Genomic DNA, 24,603 nt, shown 5'->3' on the forward strand with positions numbered 1-24,603 from the left:
GCGGAGCGCTACGCAGCGAGAACGCGCCTCCGCGGCCGCTGGCCAATCAGGCGCCAAGGCTCCTCTGACTGGGAGCGAGGCGCCCCGCCTCGCCCAAGCGGAAGCTGCGTCCGCAGAGCGGAAGGGCGCCGCAGGACGCGGGGCTGCCATTGGCCGGGAGGCGCGGCGGCGGGATGGCGGCGGCGGCAGGGCTGGGCGGCGGCAGCGACTTCTCGGACCTGCGGGAGATCAAGAAGCAGCTGCTGAGCGTGGCGGAGCGCAGCCGCGAGCGCGGCCTGCAGCACAGCGGCAAGTGGTGAGCGCGGTGGGCGGAGGGGCCCGGGGCGGGGCAGCGGGCCGGGTGCTGACGGGTCTCTCCCCGCAGGGCCTCCGAGCTGGCCTTCGCCTTGGACCCGCTGCCGCTGAGCGAGCTGCCGCCGCCCCCCGCGCTCACGGAGGTACGGCCTGGGGGCCCGGGGCGGGGGGCTGCGCCCGGACAGTGCTTGTGAGCTCGAAGAGAAAGCGCTGGAGCTCTTGCTGGCAGGGCTGGCTTGTGTTCCTGCCTGCAGCTATCGGGGAAGATGTGATGGCGGTCCTTTTAAACCGTGCGGGAGGCGGTTCTGGGCCCTGCTTGTCTGACAGGGCCGTGGAGTTCCGCCCCGTTACATATTTAATAGGGTGGACAGAGCTGGATATGCTTTCGCAGATGAAAGCATTCCATTTTATGTGTTGCTGTGCCCTAAGTGAGATGCTCTGTAAACAAAATTTGAAATTGTGCTACTTAATTTTTTTTAATTCATCTTCACTAAGGCCAGTATTTGTTATAATACAAGTTATGTTGCACCATTAAACTTGTGCTCCTTCAGACACAACAGAAACAAGCAGTGTCTCCATCCCCACCTCCGTAGGTGTTTAGGTATATGCCTGGTTTTTTAAATTACAGCAGTGTAACATGTCATAAGTGCATTTTGAGACATATTTACCAAGGAAATGTTCACATTTATGTTAGCGGTTTAATATGGTTTCACAGGGAATTCCTGAATATGTTTCTTATTTATGGTCATTTTTACTCACTGAACAGCTAATTCATGCCTTTTGGCAGCTTGCCACAATATGTTTTCTGGAACCTCACTATTTAAATGTTTCTAACTAGTCTGTACTTATTATGTGAAAACTAAGAATCTGATCACGTCAGAGGAGGGAGAGGCTTTTCTAATTGCACTCAAACCGTCTTTGGGGATGAATAAACTACATCTGTAGCTTTTAGAGCAATGTCATTGGTGCATTTGTAACTAGGTGATTTTCCTAAAACATATCAGAGCTTTTGAAGTCTTAAAACTCTTCTGTGTCCCTGCAGGAGGATGCTCGTGATCTGGATGCCTATACATTAGCCAAGTCTTACTTTGATCTAAAGGAGTATGACAGGGCTGCCTATTTTCTGCGGGGCTGCAAGAGTCAGAAAGCTTACTTCTTGTATATGTACTCTAGATACCTGGTAAGACAGAAGGAAAAGTTGCCTTTTAGCACTGAGCTTCTCTGCTTCCCACCCCTCCCTGGCATACCTTATTTTTTACCTGTTCTGTTCCAAATGATCACCTCAAAGTCCAAATTAGATATCTGGGGGGGAAGGGGTGTTCCTTTTAAACTGTGATGTTTGTGAAAACTCAGTTTACATGCTGCTGCTAGCATTGCAGCAAACATAAGGAATATGTTACTGTAATGTAACCGTGGTTTTCCCCTTTTTCACAGTCAGGGGAAAAGAAGAAGGATGATGAGACAGTGGATAGTTTGGGTAAGTCTCTTATTATTGATATATGTTAATATATTATTAACACAAAGCTTCAGTAACGCCTCTTCATGTTAATAATCATGGTTTTATGGCTTTCCCCTCATCTTTCATTCTCTCTCAACTCATTGGCTTAATACAGGTTACAGATTTCCATGTGTTAGTTCCTCTGTTAAAGCAGTTGATCAGGCAAAGTGATTTAAAAAGAGGAAAATAATCACAGGCTGGGAAGCCTTCAGGTCATGTCAGAGATGACTCTGAATATACCCTAGGCTTCACAATTGCTGTGGTAAGACTCTTGGTTGAAAGCTAGCTGTTTGACTTCTCTTCATGCAGGACCTCTGGAAAAAGGACAGGTGAAAAATGAAGCTTTACGTGAATTGAGAGTTGAGCTTAGCAAGAAACACAAGGCACGGGAACTGGATGGATTTGGCCTTTATCTGTAGGTGTCTGCACGTATTTCTAATATATTTGTGTGCATTTGCGTGGATATGCAGAGTTTCATGATTAACTTGATAACTTTCCCTACAGATATGGGGTTGTGCTGCGGAAGCTGGACCTGGTGAAAGAAGCAATAGATGTGTTCGTGGAAGCTGCTCATGTCTTACCTTTGCACTGGGGAGCCTGGCTGGAACTTTGCAACTTGATTACAGATAAAGAGATGGTAAAACTTGGGAGATTGCAGAGTTTAACCTGATTCAGTAACAAAAGATTGAGGTGCCACAAGACTGATGTCGCCTACTGCCTTATTCTGTGAGACTTTATCAGGCAAGCCAATCCAGGATTGTAAATTATGTGGTTAAAGCCTCTTCTTCCATTGCTTGCCATGCTGTAGCTTTAGCATCTTTATACAGGCAGGACCAATTTCTTATCATTCACTCACAAAGTGGTTTAAGAAATGGCTAATTCGTATATTCTGAAGTAGTTGTTAGCAGGGTTATTGCCTTGTCATGTGAAGGAGTTACACAGTCATTGAGGACTTTTGGTGGCCTGAAAGGATATGTAGAATCACTGCTTTTAAAACAGTAATGTAGGTGTTCCCTTTGTCAAATATGAAGCCACACATAATTCTTTGACACAGTTCATCTCCTGAACTTAGATACAAAACCAAAAGAGATTATTTTTCTTTATGCAAGGGATTTTATGAGACCACTCCTGAAATTCTTCAGTCGGGTCTGACTGGTGGAATATTTAAAAAACTAGAGGTGGCACAGAAGAGAGACTTACTGATTTGTGGAAAAAAAATCGCATTTTTGATGAGATTATTTGGAGTCTGTTCACTTTGAACATCAGTATTTTACCACTGTTTTTGATGAGCTAACATAAGAAGAAAATACAGTCTTTTGAAGGACTTCAGAGTTTAATGGAGAATTAAGGCCAGTGGCTGAAACGGAAGCCAGGTGCTGTCAGATTTGAAGACAGTTGCTTTGATGATTGACCAAGTGAAATGGTTTCAATTCTGCAGTTTCAGCCATTGTGGGAATAGATTGGGAGCAAGTAAACAGAATTATGAGGTCCATGTTGTACTGCTTTTTAGGCTGGATGTCTTAATGCTCCTTTTCCTGTTTCAATATTCTCAATTTGTAGGCATTATTTAGTTTCTCCTGTGGAAGAACCTGATGTTAATTCTTGGTCCTCATACTGATCTTTTGTAGCTGGTGTTGTGGTTTAAGAAAGCGATTGCAGAAAATCCTTCTACCTCAAGACCGTGGGAGGGAAGCTAATGGATTATTTGCCAGAGGTGGCTCTTAGAATACTGATTGTCATCTCTTCCTCCTCTTCTTTGGTTCTTGCTAGTTGAAGTTCCTGTCCTTGCCGGATACATGGATGAAAGAGTTCTTTCTTGCACACATTTATACAGAGCTGCAGCTGATAGAGGAGGCTCTGCAGAAGTATCAGAGTCTCATTGACGCAGGATTTTCCAAAAGCACTTACATCATCTCTCAGATTGCAGTTGCCTACCACAATATCAGAGGTCAGTGACACTTCCTAACTAGTAGGAATGAGCAGTGCAAACTCTTAATGCAAACTTGGCATTTATAGTTCTTGTTCTCCTGTCTGCTGTTCTTTCTTCAGATATTGACAAAGCTTTATCCATCTTTAATGAGCTAAGGAAACAAGATCCTTACAGGATAGAAAACATGGACACTTTCTCCAACTTGCTGTATGTAAGGGTAAGCACTCTTTTCTGTTGCCTGTCCATAATGACGGTATTTATCAGAGGTAATGTTAAACACTAGCAAAGCAGCTGGTGCTGTCTAGCCTCTCTGGATATAGGTGTTCAGCTTCTGCATTCTGCTTCACAGCTCCATGAAACAGATGCAACGTATGCATTGCTGACTGCCAGGGTTTTCTTTGAAACGGTAACATGCTCCTTTTCTCATCACTTTTATTTCTTTGTTTCACTAGAGCATGAAGCCTGAGTTGAGCTACCTGGCTCACAATCTCTGTGAAATAGACAAGTATCGTGTTGAGACCTGCTGTGTAATTGGTGAGAGCCAGCTCTTCTACATACTCTTACTATGCTGTCTGCAGGCTGTGGGAGGAAATCTTGGGAATGCTTGTGACAGTGATCAGCTAGCAAGGCTATCAAAACTGCTTGGTGAATGTGAATGCAGGTGGCCTGAAAGGCAGACCATATGAGAGTACTCATTTCTCTCTGAAAGAGCTGCTGTGATACTATCACTGCAAAAAGGAGTTGAAGAAATGATTATGAAGAGCCATGTAGCTGATAATCCCTTTATACCAACAATGGTATATTGCTGGTGTATAGAACACCAATGGAAATAATTGTGTGTCATAACCAGGAAATTAATTTATTAGATCATGATACAAGTTTTAGGGCCAAAGGGGTGGGGTCTTAATTGATTGGTACAACTGAAAAAGGATTGACCAGAACACTGAGAACAGACTGCTATTAGGTCTCTTGAGGTTTGAATTGGAGCTGCCTTTAATAGGACTTTTCTTATAATTTAAGTTAGGAGGTAGTAGATAATACTTCCTCTACCTCTTTTCTGTTTCTCTGCTGGTTTGTTGTTGTTTGTGGGTTTTTTTTAATTTATTTAAATATTGCGACTTTTGCTTTAGGGAATTATTATAGCTTGCGTTCCCAGCATGAAAAAGCAGCACTCTATTTCCAGAGGGCCTTGAAACTGAATCCTCGTTATTTGGGAGCCTGGACACTCATGGGACATGAGTATATGGAAATGAAGAACACATCTGCAGCTATCCAGGCTTACAGGTATCACTCGTGTACTGCACAAAATGGTGTTTGAGTCTGCATGCATAAGGATTGAAGGAGTATCCTCTATTTTTTGTTACTCTTTTGTTGAACTCTGTCTTGGTTTTGATCCTGACGGCTTTCTGTCTATTTAATCTTCTTTCCTTTGACAGACATGCAATAGAGGTGAACAAAAGGGACTACAGAGCGTGGTATGGCTTGGGGCAAACCTATGAAATCCTCAAAATGCCATTTTACTGTCTCTATTACTATCGACGGGCCCACCAGCTCAGGTAGAGTTGAGAGCTGTGTTTATTGGTGTTCAGTCTGATGTGGTTGCTACTAGCTAAGGAATTTACATGCAGGAACTAAGTTGGGGAAGGGAGAGCATCAGTGCTATGTGACTTGTACAGTGTCTCTCTTCCAGATCCTTTTAGTTGTATTAGTTAACAAGAGCTTTGTCAGTTAAATGCTGAGGAACACTGATCAGGACTATAAGTGATCTTTTATGTAAGAGAGAATGATAGACGCTGCCAGGTGTAGATTTTTTTTTTTATCTTCCCCCTCTGCCCCCCACCTTCCTCCCTATTTTTTTTACCCCACCCTAAGATCAGCTGGCTGTCCATTAAACTACATTTAGGAATTGTTCTTTTACAGACCAAATGATTCTCGTATGCTGGTTGCTCTAGGAGAATGCTATGAGAAACTCAATCAGTTGGTGGAAGCTAAAAAGGTAGGTGAGACCTGATGTGCAGAATGGGACATTGGGATGTCTCCCTGGGCACTGGGTGGAGTTGCAGCAAAATTGTGTAGCTAGCACTACTGGAAGTGCATATGGCATGTTGTTAGGAGCTAACTGAAACCATTTCTGTGATTATTACAATTGTGAAAGTTCTGCTGCCATGTAATTAGAGCAGCTGACAAAGAGTAGTCTGCAGATGATACGTGCCCCTTTGCTAGAAAGCCTTGTAGTTTTCTGTTTCTGACTTGCTTGCATGAGTCATGAGCTGGCGTTGTTTCTGTGGTGTACTTGACTGACTTTTCTTCCTTGACAGTGCTATTGGAGAGCTTATGCAGTGGGAGATGTGGAGAAAATGGCACTGGTGAAACTAGCAAAGTGAGTATGTATTACCACTGAACAGTAAATGTTGTGTTGAATGCAACTAGCACTGTAATACCTAATGATAAAATACTAAATGTAGAACAAGTGGAATTGCTGTTAGGTAGTATTACTTTTGGAGCTGTGTAATAACTGGTATCTTTAGGTCTGTAGTGACTGCAAATTCTCGTGTCCAGTTTTAGCTTTAGGTTTCCCTCAGGACAACTAGAGGGGAATCATACCATAATGTGAGTTGCACGGGACCTCTGAATCCAGAGGTGATTTGAGCAGGCAGTGCTAGCAATTATGTTTATTGTATTGAAACTCAGAGAAATCCATGATGAAGGATGTTGTACAAAATTGTAGATTGATTTATTACTTTTTTAAATTTTTTTTTCTGCTTCCCCCCTCCCAGTATATAGATTATGACACTGGGAAAGGGTCTAATGTGAAGTAACTGTGAACACTGTCACATCAGCACTAATTTTGGCGGGGATAAAGTAATTTAAAGTGGAATAAGTGAAGTGGAAGGAAAAGGGCAAGTCAAAGGTGAAGCTGCTGTACAAAGACTTTTGGGATGTAGCGGAAGAGCAAGGAGCACTGGAGGAAATAGCCAGTAAATAGGATGGCAAAGGTCTGTTAAAAGCTTTAAAATGTAACAGAATAAGCAAAGGTCCCTGCTTTGGTTGTCATGGCTTCTAGCAGTTAGTATCTGACTGGCTCCCTTCCTGGTCTTTCCATGAGGGGCAGTACATGGTGCATGTCTTGCAAATTCTGAAGGAAAAGACCTGGCTTTAGTCTGGGTGAGGCCGAGTAGGTACTTTCTCGTAGACCCAGAAGGTCTTCAACAGTGTAGTCTTGTTCCAGTGGCATTTTTCTGCTTTTCTAGGCTGCACGAACAGCTGAATGAATCTGAACAGGCAGCTCAGTGCTATATCAAATACATCCAGGATATCTATTCCTGTGGGGTAAGATGAATCTCGGGAATAAAAGGAGAAGTAAGCATGGTGTAGAATGATCTTGGAAGGTGCTCACAGATGATCATGGTTTTTACCGCTCTCTCTGTAGGAGATAGTGGAGCACCTAGAAGTCAGCACTGCCTTCCGTTACTTGGCCCAGTACTACTTCAAGTGCAAGCTCTGGGATGAAGCCTCAGCATGTGCTCAGAAGTGCTGTACGTTCAATGATGTGAGTAGTTGCACAGTCTGGTGTTTCTTTCTTAGGGGATCTATGACCTTGATCTTAGCTCCCTTTGGAACAGAAGGAATCCTTTATTGGAGGAATGAAGGCTGTCTGCTATGCAGGCCACATCCTGAGTGGTGGTGCTGTATATCTGATCACTAATGCTGCTGCTGATTGACTGAAAGCATGGAATATGGTGTAGATAGTAAAACTGAACCGTGTCTCATTGGTGTTCACTAAATGAAAGAATCTGGGGCTCCACATAGCAGCCTTAGGAAGGCTGAAAATCTTGGAGGTGTGGATGTGGTTAAATGGTCACAGACTCGCACACTGTGTGTGTAGTGATGGTACTCACATAACTGCATTTTTTCTCATCTTCTGTGTGTAGACAGTGCAGGGGATGTAACAGTACTTGGCGTTTGTATGTGACACTGTATTCTGAGATGTCAAGTGGGTGCTTATTTGAAGCTTCTCCTATGTACTTTTTTCTGGAATATTTAGACTCAGTGGTTGATGGTACCACTTTCTGAAATACCCAGGTAAGGTGCAAATCAGGTGAATAAAAGGAGGGAAGATAAAATACAGAAAAAAGTGACATACCTTAACATTTGTAAATAGCAGAAGAAAAAAGAAATGAGGATGTTCTTTATAGCTTGCAGCCTTACAAAATTATGAACCACCATAACTTATGCTGCTGACATACTGAATTTGACCCAGGAGCCACCCACCCATTCATGTATTGTTTTTTCCAAATTGTTTTCAGACTAGGGAAGAAGGAAAGGCCCTGCTGCGGCAGATCTTACAGCTTCGCAATCAAGGAGAAACATCATCCACAGATATTGCTGCTCCCTTTTTCCTCCCTGCATCATTGTCAGCCAACAACACTCCTACACGTCGTGTCTCCCCACTCAATCTGTCCTCTGTAACACCATGAATAATGCCAATACTTCTAGCCTGCGCATTGAATGTGACATTGAGGATGGGGCTTGCAACCACTTACTTCTTTCCAGTGAAATTTCTACATGCGTTGTTGCCTTCATGTGAAGGGTAGGCGTTACCAGAGCCCACAGCTGAAGATGGATGTGCCCCAGCAGACAAAGGTGCAGCCTATGCGAAAGTGCCTATGCTGAGATGTGAGAACCTGTTGTACTTCTCACCAAGTCATTCCAGTCAGAGGGCAGATGTGTTCCAATACACAGGACTACTCCTAATTGAGGGATTGGGAAGAGCTTGTCTGCTTGAGTTAAAGCATATGAAATTTAATTCTGCCCCATTACCTCTGGTCTCTACTGAACTTCTTTGGATGACGTCTTAGTGGTATCATTGCTGTCTATATCGAAAACTGTTACCTGCCTGGCTACTTAAGGACTTTTGCTTGTCTTGAACTACACAGAAGATGTTCCACTAAAGCAGCGGATACCAACAGTTACATATAGGTGCCATGTCTCTGTTGAAGGACTGAGAAGTGTCACAGGAACTCCAGGTAGCTGCAGGTGACAGCTGTTTGACATTCTGTCTGTGGATCTGACAGATACTTTGGCTTTCAGTAGAAAGGCAGCCAGTGGGATAGCACAATTAAAAAACTTAATGGTTAAATTACTGTCCTTGGGCTTCTTTATGGTGCAGTTTTCATGCATACTGTACCAAAGGAAATTGGATGAACCATAATGGATCGTTCTGTTAAGGATTGCCGCGTCTCATGGACAGTATAGTGCAGGGGATTCTTCCCCTGCAGAGCTGCTGCTTGTCGCTGTTCACACTGCCAGCCAATAGTAAGGCTCGGTGTGAATTTCAAAGATGCATGTGTATGCCCACCTACTACAGCCATGACCACAGATGGCCATACTAACATAAACAAGAGGCCAGTGCCTTGGATGCACTTACTTAAAACAGAAACTGTAGAAGTGGCCTGATCCTGTTCCTACTTGCTTATATTTGCCAGTGGAACATATGTATATGCTTTCAGTGACTTAAGTACATGTTCACATTCTCTGGTCTCTGCAGTTTCTGCGCATGACCTTAAAGTCTTTTGTATCCATGTCTAGACCTTGGGTATCTTGTTGAGGCTTGACCCTGGACTACAGATTTTGGGTTTCTGTTTGCTGGCTAGTCCCAGTTGGGGTTGCTATTGGAACATAAACAAACATGTACATGAACAGGGTAAGGAGCACAGCGATACAGAAAATGGGCAACAATACTGTTTGATTAATAAAAGTGTATTTTAGCTTAGATAATGGCACTGAATGCCAAGTTCAGAAACTTGTGTTTGATGAAAGTATGCTCATTGACACGCCTGCTCTGAAACTGACAATCCCTGTGGGTAATGACATCTGTTGCACAAGGTGGGAGGGATTTGTAAATAATAAGGAGAAAACTACATGTAAGTAGAGGTTACCTATCTTACAACTGAAGATGTAATGGGACCGCCTCCTGGTTTTTTTTAATATGGCATATTAGTATATTTAAAATAACAAGCCAGTCTACTGGCTTTCTAATATCTTACAATACATAAATAACGTGTCACATCTTGTTACAAACATCAGTGACCTATAAAACCCAGTAGTTTTTGATTACATTTGATTGATTCTTATGCCATATAAACAGCAAGTTCTTACAATGTAAATGAAACAATTTTTGCAGCAAAACAAATCTATTAGTTCTGTCTTTCCCTTATGGTAAAACACAAACTTGAGATATAGGATAAATAATCATTACACCTATGACAGCACTCTTAATACCTGAGGCATTGGAGAAAACTTTCAAACGCTTCATGTTTTCTAGAAGCAATCAGTCTTCTAGAGAACTATTAACATTGGCTTCTTAATACTTTGTGAGAGTTTGTGGGGAAAAAAACTTCCAAATGTTCTATTTTATTACTATATTGACAGATCTCTGTAAAGGAGATACTGGTTTTTACATCAGTCACATTTACCAGTTAAAACTGTGTGTTATAGGGTCACATTTTGGAAACAAACTGATTCCTAGACAGATATGTGTCCTCTGGTACTGACTGACACAGCCTTACCTCTGTGCTGGTTCAGTCTATTTTCACCCTGGTACAGTCATAGTACTCTGCTGTTCACTGTTAATCTTTCCTAGAGTCTTTCTGTACTTGCCACACTTGCTTACAAGGATGTTACTGAAATCAAGAATGCTGGTAAGTCTAGCTACTTCTCTTCAAGTTACTGCCCTTTGGACGATCACCTTGTAAAACAAAACAAAAATTTGATCATTACATTTTTGCAACACTTCCAAAGCTTTAACTGCAATTAGTGGAATGGCTTATTCCAAGATTGTTTTAGTCTTTCTTGTAGTATTTCTGTTTCCAGAATTACAACTGGCCATTTTCTGAGGTATCTACGTGGGGGTTCACTGATACCTTGATACATTATGTCATTTTCTGCATTCCATTCTTTGCTGTTTGGGAGCTTTCTAAATCTTCTACTGTTCTGATGTTGTGGCCTAGTTGGATAGCTATCTCTGATGTTTATTTTATTAGCATATGTAGCCAGTGATCAGTTTGTACTTTTTGCTACCATTCAGGTTTCAGTCCACCATTGCTAATGTGTTCTTGTTCCTCAGCCTGTGATTAGTGTCACGAGGAGACAGATGGCAATGAAGGAACAGATCAGACAATGACCTTGGAATATGCAGGATCTGGGGCAAGATCTTTCAGCTGTCAACTTTTGAATGTTATGTTGACAACTCCGCTCTTGTCTTCTGCTTGAGTACCATAGTAACCAAAATTTGACAGTTATTTAGGCGCTTTTTCCTACATGCCAATATTCCTGGTTGTAAGCCAGTGCCCTGTTTTTGCTGCTTCTGGGTACTTACTTTCTGGTTATAGACAGAGACCCATCCCAGTGACATGAACATGAGTCCTGCCATATAGTATGTTAACTGTGCCTCCTGTCTTGTTACGGGACTGTATAAGATCTCTGTGCTTATTCAGGTCAGATGTTTGGTGTAACATTGTGTTACTGTGGCCCCTATGCATTTATTTCCTTTTCATCTTTAAAAATAACAGGGGAAAACCCATATGCACTTGAGGTATTTTTACAATTATTCTGGTGCTGAGCTTTGTGTGGTAAAACCACTGATATTTACATCTTAATAAAGACATGCTAGATTTTCTTTGAAACTAACCAGTAATAATGAGGGGGGCAAAAATTACCTGTGCTATGGCAAATGCCTGTATAGTGGAAAACAAACTTTTGCCAACAGTCTAAACCAGCAGGGGAGTGTGGAGGAGCATCACAAACATTCCTTCTTTGGAAATGCTGTGATGTTTCTCAGTGAGGAGGGATGATCCCTCACTTCTTCCACCAGGACTCCTGTGCACACCTGCTAATACAGGCCAGAGTACTGAGTGTGCTGGGCTGTTTGCACACCTCTCATTACATGACCCACCTCCTGGGAGACCTCCTGGCCCCTATCATCCTTGCTGCTGGTATAGTGCTTGCAGCTCAGGTACATTTACTTCTGAGGCTGCTGAATACTGGAAGTTCTCCCTTACTAGAGTGGTGAGCAGAAGACCATGCAATATGTTTGAAGGATGTTGACAAGGGGTTGAAGGCTGCATGTGCTGAACTACATGTGCAGGTGCTGCCTAGTGCGGCCCCTCTTGCACCAGTGCTGCCCACCATGCTCCCACAGCTGGTGGAGGGAGCATCCCCTGGGTGAGGGACAGGAGTGAACCCCAAGCTATGATGGTAACAGTGGTATAGCATGCTCTGGCCATACCATTCTCTTGTAAGATGGTGTCAGTGACTCCTTATCTGGGGAGAGATGGCTGGAAGCACTAGTTGACGTACCACTGGTGTCAGCCTTGTAATTAAAGCTGCAGCAGCATAGGCAAAGATGTAACTATGCCCTTGTTTCAGAATTAGTGTCCTGATTCCCCCCTATAAATTTATTACAGCCTTATCCCTATGGCTGTGGCATGATTTTATTCAAGGAAAAAGACCTTTTTTTTTTTTTTAAATAAGACCTTTCCTATTTATCCATAGCTTCCTGTGCTTTGTGAGACTGATCGTACAGGTGGGCATACCAGGAAACCTGCAGGCAAGGTAAAGCAGCACCATCACACCATTGTTCTCCATACAATGCATTTACACTGTGTGCATATAACAGAGGGATCCCTTTTCCTAGTTCTAGGCATCCCTAGAAATTACTATGTCTTGTTTTATGTTCCTTAGCACTTACTGAACCAGCATTTCTACATCAGATAGGTTTAAGCAGCAAAACTGGATCTGGATGTATTTTGCAAGCACTCTTACTCCACGCAAGCCTGAGGATATGAATGAGACTGTAAAATTGTTGTCACACTTTGCTCCTGGCTCACCTTCCCTCGCACAGCAGCAAACCCTTGCTGCTCCCTGACACACTCTGGTCAACTAACTGGATAATTCAGTCATTATAGAGACCATGGAGTTTTGCCCCTCTTACTAGAGGCTGCAAGTGCTCTTACTTGCAGGTAGAGATAGGGTTTTCCTGATTGACTGGTTACCAAGCAAAAATGAATTCCAAATATAAGAATAAATCCAGATTATTATATTACAATATAATAAAGGAAAATAGCATGCAATATGATAAAAGGAAACAGCACTAGATATTATGCACAATATGATAAAAGAGCAATAGGAGTGAAGCAGCAAATAATTCCTGCAAAGCTTTAGAGACTAGGGAAAGGATCCATCACCAATTACTGCCTTAACATCACCCAGGCCCGCACTTGGGCTGGGAGCCCCATTGCAGCCAGTGCCAGGAGTCTCTGGGAACTGGGAAATTCCTGCGCAGTGTGTCCGCCTGTGGGTGAAGCTTCTGCCCAGTCCCAAAGCTTGCCTGCCTTTATACTCGGTGAAAAACAAAAATAGTTTATGCACCTTAGTGTATGTAAACTTTTAAGTTTAAGCTAAGTGCAGGCGCGCACTATCTCATGAACTCCATAGGGCTCACACGTGTCAGGGACATTAGCATCCGTGATAGGATGAGGGGTAACAGTTTTAAATTGAAAGAGGGTAAACTTATATTAGATATTAGGAAGAAATCCTTCCCTGTGAGGGCGGTGAGGCGCTGGCACGGGCTGCCCAGAGCAGCTGTGGGTGCCCCATCCCTGGCAGGGCCCAAGGCCAGGCTGGATGGGGCTGGGGGCAACCTGGGCTGGTGGCTGGTGTCCTTGCCTGTGGCAGCATGCTGGGCTATGTGATCTTTAAGGTCCCTTCCAACCAAACCATTTGATGATTCTATGACACTGCAGTCTTGCCTCCCAAGGAGCCTGCAGACAGAGGAAGGGGCCTACAAGGTATTTTGCTGACTCTTTGCCATAGGATCCCCTACGACACTGAACTGACTGCCAGAACCTGCTAGGCTAATTTTACAGTCTCTTTGTACCTGCAGTTCCAGAGGAATCATGCTCTTTACAGTTGTTCTTTCCCTTTTTTATATACTTCAGACCTTCCATTTGTCTTGTACAGCCACTGCACTGGTCTTTCATAAGGCCATTTCCAGAGCTGTGCAATCAGCCAAGACATGAAAAATAAAGCTAGACATGTACAGACAGCAACTTTTAAAATACAGAACTTGGGTTTATTTTGGGCATTGAAGCTTTTTTCAATCACTGAATGTGTTAACTTTTCGTGGGATATTTATTATGAAAACACTGTAATTTTATAAAGCCCATTTATAGTGTCTTCCACTTCAGGCTTTTGGGGCTTGTTACACAAATGGCAAGTGCTTTTCCTTTTAGGCAAGTTCAGGTGTGTAAGGACAGAGCTCACATGGGCTTGAACAGAGGAACGAACCTATTGCACCCCTTGGTAAGTGTTAGACTGTACTACATACATCTAATGCTCAAGTGGATCCCTTGGTATCATGTTACAGATCCTGCTGAACAACATTTCAAAACACCCCATTCACTCAATCTCTTACATCGCTCTGAGAAACACTAAATGCCTCCACTTTACAGGTGAGGAAGCTGGTCAGCCATGAGTCAGGTATATGGTGCCAGACTCTTTACTCTGAGACCTCTGCTTCTAGTGCTGGGTTTTCTTCTCCTTTTCTGAAAGATTTCATGGCAAAGGTTTGACACACTGGCACTTAAAAGTGAGGCCTAACAAGCAGGTGTTAAGAGGAACTCTGACGGAATTTGGTGTTCAGGGTGGAGGACTCAAATGTCAGGCTTTTCACTGGTTTTGTTGTGATTTTGCCACCGACCAGGGAACAACTTTATAGAATGGAGATAAGCTGCAAACCCAGTACCCAACCAAACTACCCTTTAGTTTCCAAAAATGTTTTTTCTTGCATGTTGCTGTGGTTAGGAAAAAAAAGACCAGAATACTGCGTTTGTCTTCACTTTGGCCACAAAAGAAGTGACTATTTTTGCAGAACTTATCTGACCAGGTCTGATAGCGGTACTTATCCATAAAGTGCCAAAAGGATAACGATTGGAATTCCTGATGCGTTCATTACTGTCTGCCTACCGACCTCTTCCAGGGTCATCCTTCAGAAGGATGGAGATGAGGCAGCTTCTGACGAACTCGAGGTGCGGGGCCCCTCGGCCAGCGCTGGGCCTGCTGCTCACGGGTGTCTGGGTGGCGCGCAGGCCGCAGGGCCGCTGCTGCAGTTTATTCAGGTTCCAGCTCTGGTTCGCTCGGCCCGGGCTGGGGCGCTCCCCAGAGTGCTGCGAGATGCCATGTACCGAGGCCCCGTGGAGCACTGTCCAGCACCCGTCTCCTCGACGGCTCCTTCTTCGGGCGGGCGTCTCCGGGCCCGAGGCGCGGCCACGGGTGGGGGGTGGCGGGACCCCCCCTCGGTCCGGCCTACACAACGGCCGCGGGCCCCGGGGGCTGTGGCGTCTTCGTGTTGCCCTCCGAGGGCCGGGGCCGCCGCCCTCAGCCGCCGTCGGGTGGGCACCGCCAGGCCCGGCCCCTGCGGGTCTCCGGCCGCCCCGCCCGGTGCCTGACAGCCGGGTCAGCCCCACGCCGGGGGTCGGCCCGAGGGGGCCGCGGGCGGCCTGGGCGGGCGCTGCATCCGCCGGGCCTGCGGCTCCCCTCAGCGCCGCGGCGTTGCCATGGCGGCCGCGCGCGCTGCGGCGCGGGGCGGGGCCTGCCGCAGACCCCGGCCCGGCAGCGCAGGCCTCCGCCGCGGGGAGGCGGCGGGGCGGGCGGGCTGCCGCCCTCAGCGTCGGCGCGCAGGAGGACCCGGTGCTTGGCGCTGGAGCCGCCGCGGCGGCTGGAAGATGGATGCGCCGCGCTCGTCCATCGCCGCTCGGCATCCTCTCCTGGCCGCGGCACGGTGAGCGGCGGCCGGGCCCCGCGGCGGCGGAACAATGACCCCGGCCGGCAGCGGCGGGCCGGGGCGAGGGCGGTGGCGGGAGCGGGGGGGCGGTGCGGGGGCGATGGAGGGAGCCGGGGCCGGTGACGGGGCGGAGGGAGAGGTGCGGCAGGACGCAGCCCGCAGCGCCGCACGAAGCCGCCCAGCCGCTACCGGCCCCGCACCACTGCGGCGGGCCGGGCATTGTCGGCCCCGCCGCTGCCGAGGGGCCGCGGCCACAAAGGAGCGGCCGTGCCCGGCGGGGGCGGCGGGCGGCTGGGCCAGGCCTGGGCGCGGCGTGGCCGGGGCGGCTCTCGGGGCACGCGCCCCGCGGGCATCTTGGCTCGCGGCGCATCTTCGCCGGTGCCATTTACACACGCGGTGTCGCCCCGGGGGTCGTGCCCGGCGTGTCTTTTTAGCAACGCGCCCGTGCGTGTCGGGGGGTGCCGGGCGGGTGTTTCCCCCGGCGGGTGTGTGCAAGCGCAGACCCTGCAAGATGAATCCCTTTGTACGTGTAGCACATGCCTTCGTCCCCAGCCATTAGCTGCTGAAACGTGCCTCTTGGGCTGGTGTGCGATTTATCCTTGCATGACCGGATTGCCATCCCTCGGTTTCCTTATGGCTACTTTGGACTGCCAGAGATGGGCGTTTGGGCTGGCGTATGGCGCTGAATACTCCTTTGCAGTCCGCTTCTATTTTTTGTGCTGTGAATGCAAGTATATAAAAGATGCTGAGGACATAGGTATATATTTTAAAAGTTTAATTTGAGCTCTTGTGAGGAAAACATGAATGAGATGTATTTTTTTTTTCAAACATTTGCATTCTGATGCTGTCCTGTGCATCGCTATAAGGTGCCACTTGGAGTCCCGTTCTCAGTGTCTCCCGTTTACTGGGTCAAATTCTGCACTAGTGCTCATCTCGGGCGTGGGTAGCCCATCAGGAGACTGGCTTGTCCCTTTTCAAACAATAATACAAGATTTATTGCTTCTGCTCTGACTCAGGTTTTGCTTCTGTTGATCTGGCCTGCTGCTCGACATACAGATTTCTGTTCCAGGCCTGCTGTACTGTGAACACTAGCTTTGCTGGCACCCAACCAGTTTCAGATTGGTGCTTGAGTGAGGTGGATATCTGGTGATTTGAAGAGGTTCTCTGGGAATGGTTACAATATTGGTGGAGTCTGAGAGTGGTTAGCTGGTAATTGTCGAGGAGGACGTAAGACATGAGTGGTCTATAAGTAATTCTGCAGCAATGGAGAGACACCATGGGTGCCTCAGTAGGACATCAGGCTGCTGGTGTGTCCAGAGGAGGGTGGCCAAGCTGGTGAAAGCCTTGAGAACAAGCCTTACGAGGAGTGGTTGAGGTCACTTGGCTTCTTCAGCTTGAAGAAGAGAAGACCGAAGGGTGGCTTCATCACATCCTGCAGCTTCCTCAAGGAGGGCAGCGAGAGGGGGGTGCTGACCTCCTCTGAGGTGAGCAGTGACAGGACATGGGGGAATGGGGTGAGGCTGTGCCAGGGGAAGTTCAGGTTGGATGGACATCAGGCTCTTTGTGGAGAGGGTGGTCGGTTGCTGGAACAGGCTCTCCAGGGAAGTCATCATGGCACCAAATCTGTCAGAGTTCAAGGAGAGTCTGGATGGCAGTCTTAGTTTTGTATGGTTTAGTTTTACCTGGTCCTGCAAGGTGCAGGGAGTTGGACTTAATGATCCTTATGGGTACTTTTCAACTTGAGATAGCCTGTGATTCTAATCAAGTTAATTGGGTTGCAGCCAGTTCCACCCTTGCTTCCACAGTGAGCACAGTCCCGAGGAGGAGCCTTGGGGGAAAAGCTGGAAAGCTGCTGTTGGGATTTCCATCGGAGTTGCCTGGCTGCCAGGAGCTGTGGATGTGATTGCCTCTTTGGCCTTATCCCTTTCCCAGAGCTGTGGCAGTGTGGCAGACTGCTAGGATTCTCTGGTTGTCAGCAGAGCTCCTAGCTGAGAGGACCAGGCTGCCAGTGGCAGATGCTGCCGCCTTTTTGACTTGCTAATCTTGGACTGACTACTAGCGTCTAAGGTAGAGGAACATGGCCCTTTCGAGCCAGGTACTTCCACAGCATCCACCCCCAAGCCTAACTTCAGGCTCTGTGATACTGCAAGTGCTAATGCATTGCCTCAGCCTCCCTTTTGAAAACCTCCTCCCTGTAACCTTTGAGGGCTTCTGATAATGCCTCTGCTTCCAGAGGCCATTCCCAGCTAAATAATCTTCTGAATAAGAACTTTTGTACCCTGCTTATTAGGAATTGAACCTAAGGTACAGCTAAAGGATGGCTGTGTGTTAAGGAAGTGATCGGCTATTGTAATTTGTAAATGTGTGCTGGGTTCTGGTAGACATTTTAGTATCAGGACCTTAATTAATGTAGCTGGAAAGATGCTGCATAGTTTCTTTGTCATTACAAAGGATAAGTGACCTCAGGGTATTCAAGTCAGGAAAATATTGTGAAATGTAACTGGCAAAATGATCCCAGAATAATTTTTAATTTTTATTTCTATTCATCCATTTGATAGACCGTTGATACTGTGGTTTAAAAAGTCCTCCAACTGTAAAAAAGGTATGGTGATGGATTCTACTGTCATAAGGCTGGTATAACCCAGGTGTAACTGTGAGCAACTGAAATCCAAATAGTTTGTTAATTATAGCATCTTCCCCCCTGTCCCTTCTTTTTAACCAAACTGTGGGAGACTGAAGATGCTTTTTGACTTTCACTACTGAGTCGTGATTGGTTTTCATTGTGGTTGATAGTTGTGCTTTCTGTTTGGTTTGTGAAATTGTAAGGCAGCAAAATAGTCCTTACTAGATACCTGTGACTTTCTAGTCAGTCATTGTTTGTATCTTCTGGGTTCCATCAGATTTCTTTTTAATCTTTGTGCATGGAAATGTGATATTTGCATTTACAAGACTACAGAACAAATGTTTTTGCCCAATTATTTTACTTGAATTTACAATGACATGTTTGTGTTAATGTGTTTCTAAATCAATAGCTTGCTCAGATTCCCCGCAGGTAACTGCTTCAAAGTTCCGCTATAAATCTGTATCACTTGAAGATCTGATCTTCACCAGATGAGAAGAAATTTAGCTTCCCATTCTCAGAGATGGATTCTCTGCTGCTATCTCTTTAGTAATTGTCTACATCTGTGCAAAGCATCTGCGCAATTCTCTGTGTTGTCAGCACTCAATATCCAGAATCCATGAGGGCAGAAAAATGTAGTTTTTGTCGTACTTCAAGTTTTTATAGATCTATTTGAATTTCTCCTTTAAAATATGAGGACTAGCAATCTTTGCCTCAGGAGGTGGGGCTCTATATAGAAAATTCAACAGCATGTTGGAAATGTCATTAAAAAGCTCTACGGTCTAGCCACACTGAATGCTGTCAAGTTAAATGAGCATAAATACAGCTTCTTTGTAAATGACAGAAAAACAGCGTGGGTCATGTTCTGCAGTCTGGATTCTAAAACATCCAGTGAACTTTAAAGGAAAAATAATTGCATGTAAGCACTTACAGGAATGCAGGCTTTCAGCTTATCTCACCAAAATTGATGGTGCTGTACGATTTGCTTGCCATGCGTTTGGGTCGCTGTTGCGTAGCTGAGACACTGTCAGGCATCCTGGAAACTTTAGGACCTGTGTTTTATCTGGAATATTGCATTTAGACATCACAGCCAGTTTTCTATGTTAAATAGTCTAAATCAGCTATTGTCAGAAGAGAAGCAAAGTGAACTGATGTACGTGACCATCTACATAGCATAGTTGAGAAAGAGGCAACTGAATGCAGCAAACCTTTTATTTCACAGCTGCATAATGAAATCCTCTTAGTTAACAGTTTAACAAACACCAAAAAATAAGGAATACAAATGAAGGCTGGATAGAGCACAATTCCATTTCTAACTTTGGATGAAATATCTCTCTATGATGAATAATAAAGCAAAGTGATGTACTTGAAAAAATTGTTTAGATAGAATATCTGCTATGGCATGCCAGGTCATCTTTTATGTTAAAAATTATAATGCAAAGCATAACATTATCTCAGAGTTTTTTATTTATAAAAAATAAAAAAATGAATTATTTGAATTAATTGATGCTGAAATGCATGTTGTCTCCCATTTTCACTTTATGCATTCCTTCCATCTCCACCAGTAATACCTCACAGTTACCGTTTAACACCTGTGCTCCATTTGTCAAGACAGTTGTTGAATTTTTTTGAAATTGTTTATTGTATTATTCTTAAGTGTTTAAGGGAAAGACTTGTTAAACCTTACATTGCATAGACTGTAAACAAAAGGTCTAAGTAACATGGAAATTAAAACTGAGAAGAAGAAACAGCTGTTGGAAATTGCATTGAGGTCCCAGGTGGTTTGGAGTAATCAGTAATGAATGAGCAAATAAAGTTGGGAGAAATGGTGGAGTCAGGGCTTCTGGATATAGGGTTTTTTCCCCCCTGTGTGTGTGCTGGTTTGCTAAAATTGATTTCCTGCCCCCCTCCTATTTTTTTAAATGGATGCAGAAATTTTTCTTTATTAATTTCTATGGTGTATGCAAAATCTTTATAACTCTTAATAGTACCGGTGATAAAAATTAATTAGAATCAATACTGTACTGTTTTATATGTATTTGGGGTAGGCCTGGTGTACAGATATGTTAGTGATGAATTTTATAAAGCCTTAAATTGTATTAATACATAATAGACACTTATATTTTCATGAATATGAATGCTATTTTTGTTCCTGAAGTTCTGTTATTCATGGATAAGTCCTTGGGGTTTTTTACACTGTATTTATTTGTACTTAATATTTAAGGTTCTGCAAACTTCTGTATTCTGTCTCTGTGCATTGGCAAAGAACAAAATGAGATGTAGTCGGGTTTTGAGAATTGGCGAGGAGAATCTGCTTTGATTTAATGCAACCCTTAGTGATATCCCCTTCTCATCTTCCCTCTCTGATGGGAAATTATAATCCGTTTTAGATGAAGAAAGAGTATATGTGGACTGTTGACTTGAAGAATGTGGAATTATTTACAGCTGAAAGAGCAGCTGTGTTGGTGACTATTTGGTGGCTTATAACTAAGCAAAAGTTTGCATTAATTAATTTGGAAGTGCTTTCAGGAATAAACCTGTAGGTTTAGAGGGTGTCTCCTAAGTGTTTCAGAGGCACAACTGATAGCTAATAAACATCCGTGCATATCCAGCAGTATTACTGACCTAGTGGTGTTCAGCCCATGTTCGCAAGGTTCAGTGTGAGCAGATCCCTTTTGAATTGTGTCACATGTTTTTGTGGGTCACAGAATGACCTACATGTTACCATTTTTTTGGAATATGCAGTCAGTGATCTGCGTGGTAGCCTGTTAGGTGAACTCAATGAATTGCCCTTGGAAATTGATTTGAAATTACATACAATAGCTTAATCTCTCTGAAATTACCGTGAATTCTGGTTTCAGATGTAGCCTTAATGGAAATCTGTGTGTTCAGGACAGTATCCTGAATGTCTTACAGGTGAAATATTTTAGGTTTTTTTGTACTTTGTCACGTATGAACCAGCATCTCAGCTGGGTTTAATGGGTGCTGTTTCATGCGTACACCTTTGCCAGTTGAGAATCTGACCCATCCCAGCTTACATGGGAGGAGAATGCTGCTCCCCTGATCTATACTAGCTGATGCTTCCATTTTTAAAGCAGTGCAGTTCAGGTAAAAATCATCCTGTAAATTTCATGGGTAGTTTTCAAATAGTAGACTATAAGGATAACTTCTACATTTAACGTGAGTTTCACTTTTTCCTGGTTGTTTATTTGTCGATTCCTGTTCTTCCCATTACAAGTAGAGCTACTTAAGTGAGCGTGTATGGTGTTACTTGGTATGCTTTGATTTGATTTGTTGAGAGAGCAGGGAGTGACAGTTACTACTACTATAATCCCTCAGCTGATCAATGTCATTGATGAAAAAGAAGATTTCTGATGTTACCTGGTGAAAGTCTTGTTTTGGACCATTGTTAAAGAGCTTACAGACCTTAGGGATGTTGAAGGAACCAACCTTTCAACATATGATAGAAGGGTGAGAACCACAACAATTCAGAATGAAAAAGAACAACTCTTGAATCTTTCTAGTGAACGTTGCTTGTAATGTTTATATTTTTAAAGGTATTTTGACTCTGGAAGATGGATAGAAATGGCTAATGGGATGTTTACATGCATGTTTCTGCTGAAAAGCTGATGTGAACACACAAACTGTAATTCATGTTGGCTTAGTTTTTGCCAAACTTCCCAGGTGATGGGTTGAATGTTCAGATTCTTTTCCCAGAAAACAGAAAGGACAAGAGGGATACAGGACGTGGGAAATTAGAGCAACATGGACACAAGGTTCTGCAAGGCATTGATGGTGATATGGTGGGAAAAGAGAATACATGTTTTGAAGTTATATTGAACTGCAAGCTGATAAGAAACTGTGAGATGGTAGTAATCTGGTTGGAAGTAAGGTGTCTAGAACACTTCATTGTAGAGATCTAAGTTGTTACAAGTGAATGCAGGAGGCCAGAATGCAGATTTTTTCTGATTTATTTTGACATATTTCTCTAGTTTTATTTGCTTTAGCAAGACCTGAGATAAAACGGCAAAAACTTTCACAAGTTAATCCTCTTTAATATCTGATGATCTTTAGTACTGGACGTAAAATATCCTCCTGTGATACCTGTAAGACAATAGGTAATCATGGTTATGGCCTTAGAAAGAAAAGGAAGCATTTCCAGGAGAAAGATATGGGACATGAACTTTCTGTCATTGTTTGGTTTTTTCTTGTTTATATGCATTTCAGTTAAAATGTGGTTTTGCTGGCTTGTTACAATCAAAATCAAAGAAAGGAGAGCCTGCTACTATAAACTTCAGGAACCGCAGTGTTTCTGTTTCTGGCTGTACATGTTGTCTCTGGCAGTGGCTGTGCGACCCTACTTGCGTAAAATACATTTACAAAAGCATCTTTTCAGTAAACTAAGAACAGGCCTTGAATAATGCTCAGAGAACAAAACCACTGACATGTTTTCTTAGGCCCTCGTCTAGCAAGGAGCTGGGCAGGTTGGTAGAGTCCATCCTTTTCTGGACAATCCCACCATTCTTAAAGTGTGTCTAATCTGTGTCCATGTACATCTCATGCTGAAAAATATCAATTCCGGAAAATTTCCATTTTCTTTTAGGACAGGGCAAGATTGTGTGTTTTCACTGGTAGTGTTCTTCTCAGTGTGCATCCTGTTTATGGGAACTTCTAGGGAAATAATTGTATGAAAAAGAGACAGATGGTATTTTAGCCACAGAATACTAGAATATTGGTTTAACAAATCTCCTCAGCTTTGCTGCGGATAACAATAATGCTTCTGTCCCCTTTTGACTGTTTCCATGGAGCTGCCAGCAACTTGGATAGGGTTTTTTGGTTCATGTTTTAGAGTGAGGGCCAATGGCAATTTTAGCGTGAGCGGCCTGGCAGCATCAGGTTCATCCTGCATTCCTTGTGCAGAGAGAGCCCTGAATCTAAGGGATATTGCCAGTTCCATTCTGAAGGTATTTTAATATTCCTGAAAATTGTTGTGGTATTGATTAAAAATCTACTACAGTACTGTGATTTTTGTGCAGTCAAAAGCAGGGGGTGGTTAGGTTAGGATCTGTTCTGAAGTGCTGTTTATCACCATTTGGTGGAATAAAAGATGAAATACAGAACAGAATTGTGTAAATGCTGCAAATATTTGCAGCAACTCTGAGCTGAGTTTTTGGGTTGTTATTGGGATGTTGAATTATAATTTTGTACTGAAATAATTGGGTTTTTAACCATGGTTTTCATGAATCATGTATTCTGTTATGTGGTATAACACACGCAGTGTGGAATGCGATAACTAGGGCTTGAATTTTATTCTGAAATAACGCAAAGCATAGGTGAAACCTGGTAAATAAAAAACAAAACAAAACCTTAATTTTGGATTTGTTTGAATCCCACTAGCAAAACGAGACAGGTTTTGGGGAGCTAGGGAATTGTGTATGGCCAGTGTTCCCCTTGTAGCTAACAGAATTGTTGCAGTGATGGGAATTGGCTTACGTGGAAATGTTATTTCCTTAAAATATTAAGACCAGATCAATGAACAAGCATGGATCCAGTCTGGCTACTGGAATGAAATTTCCAGCAGGTAAGCACTGGAACTACTACTCCAGTTCCAAGAGAGTGTCACCATTTTGTGGGAGTGGAAAATGTCTCTCAAAATTGTTCCAGATCATTGGCAGAGATGGTGAAATAAAGCAGGGCCACAAGGATTTGCTGAGGATAAAAAACCTTCACAGTGGTATTTGCATTAGTTTTCTTAATTTGCATTAAGAACCTGCAAACCCAGGGAAGAACTACTAAAGGCCGCAGAGTTTTATTTGTCTAAAGCTTGCAGAAGAAGTTGTCTTTTTGTCTGACATAGGGGTGGGTGTTAGTGTTTATCCCTGAACTGCCCTCAGGCTTCTGTAATTGATGGAAAGGCGTAACAGCTTGATTTGGTGTTCTGAGTTGCTGTGTTCTGAACTTCTGGTTCTAGAATCAGTGTTGGGGTCTAGAGCCAGGGTGCTTGGATCTACAGTCTCTATTTGGAAAATCCCCTGATGTTAGGATTACCTCACCTGAATCCCAGCACCCTTTTCTGGAGGAGAGTTGGGTCAGCGGAGTTCTGAAATTAGCATGTTAATCCTTACCATGGCAAGAGTTGAAGTGCTGGCTCTGGGCCCTGAGGAAAACAAGTTTAGGTTAGAGTTTCTGTTTGTTCACATAGCTAAATCCACTTCACAGTGGAATGAATGTCACCCTCTCCTTGAGCAGAGCTGTGTGTCTGGTAGCAGGGCTTTGGGAAGGCACATGTGTATGACTTGTGGTCCCTGTCTGCTCATGCCCTCAGAAAGCAGAAAATTTAAATATAAGTAAAATAGAAATATGACCCTTAGCATGAGATCAGGTGGCATGAGACCATTCTGTGGGCAAGAAAAAAAAAA

The 24,603-nt window shown here is 44.0% G+C and overlaps 2 protein-coding genes across 2 annotated transcripts in view; both read left to right on the forward strand.

Annotated features, from left to right (window-relative positions):
• The first annotated feature begins 129 nt into the window (after window positions 1-129).
• Window positions 130-8,862, forward strand: CDC23 (cell division cycle 23). The gene is made up of 16 exons (XM_055718995.1): window positions 130-295; window positions 365-437; window positions 1,337-1,474; window positions 1,729-1,771; window positions 2,102-2,207; window positions 2,297-2,429; window positions 3,563-3,740; window positions 3,842-3,939; window positions 4,175-4,256; window positions 4,853-5,006; window positions 5,159-5,278; window positions 5,643-5,718; window positions 6,041-6,102; window positions 6,974-7,052; window positions 7,153-7,272; window positions 8,030-8,862. The coding sequence occupies exons 1-16, from the start codon at window positions 174-176 to the stop codon at window positions 8,198-8,200; spliced, it is 1,755 nt and encodes a 584-aa protein (XP_055574970.1). The 5' UTR covers window positions 130-173; the 3' UTR covers window positions 8,201-8,862.
• Window positions 8,863-15,431: 6,569 nt separating this feature from the next.
• Window positions 15,432-24,603, forward strand: part of JAKMIP2 (janus kinase and microtubule interacting protein 2) — a 62,646-nt gene continuing 53,474 nt past the window's right edge. Inside the window, exon 1 of the mRNA XM_055719309.1 lies at window positions 15,432-15,561. The gene's annotated coding sequence lies outside the window, so the exon portion shown is untranslated. The remainder of the gene's footprint in view (window positions 15,562-24,603) is intronic.

The sequence above is a fragment of the Falco cherrug genome, chromosome 8, assembly GCF_023634085.1.
Source record: "Falco cherrug isolate bFalChe1 chromosome 8, bFalChe1.pri, whole genome shotgun sequence".
Classification (NCBI taxonomy): Eukaryota; Metazoa; Chordata; class Aves; order Falconiformes; family Falconidae; genus Falco; species Falco cherrug.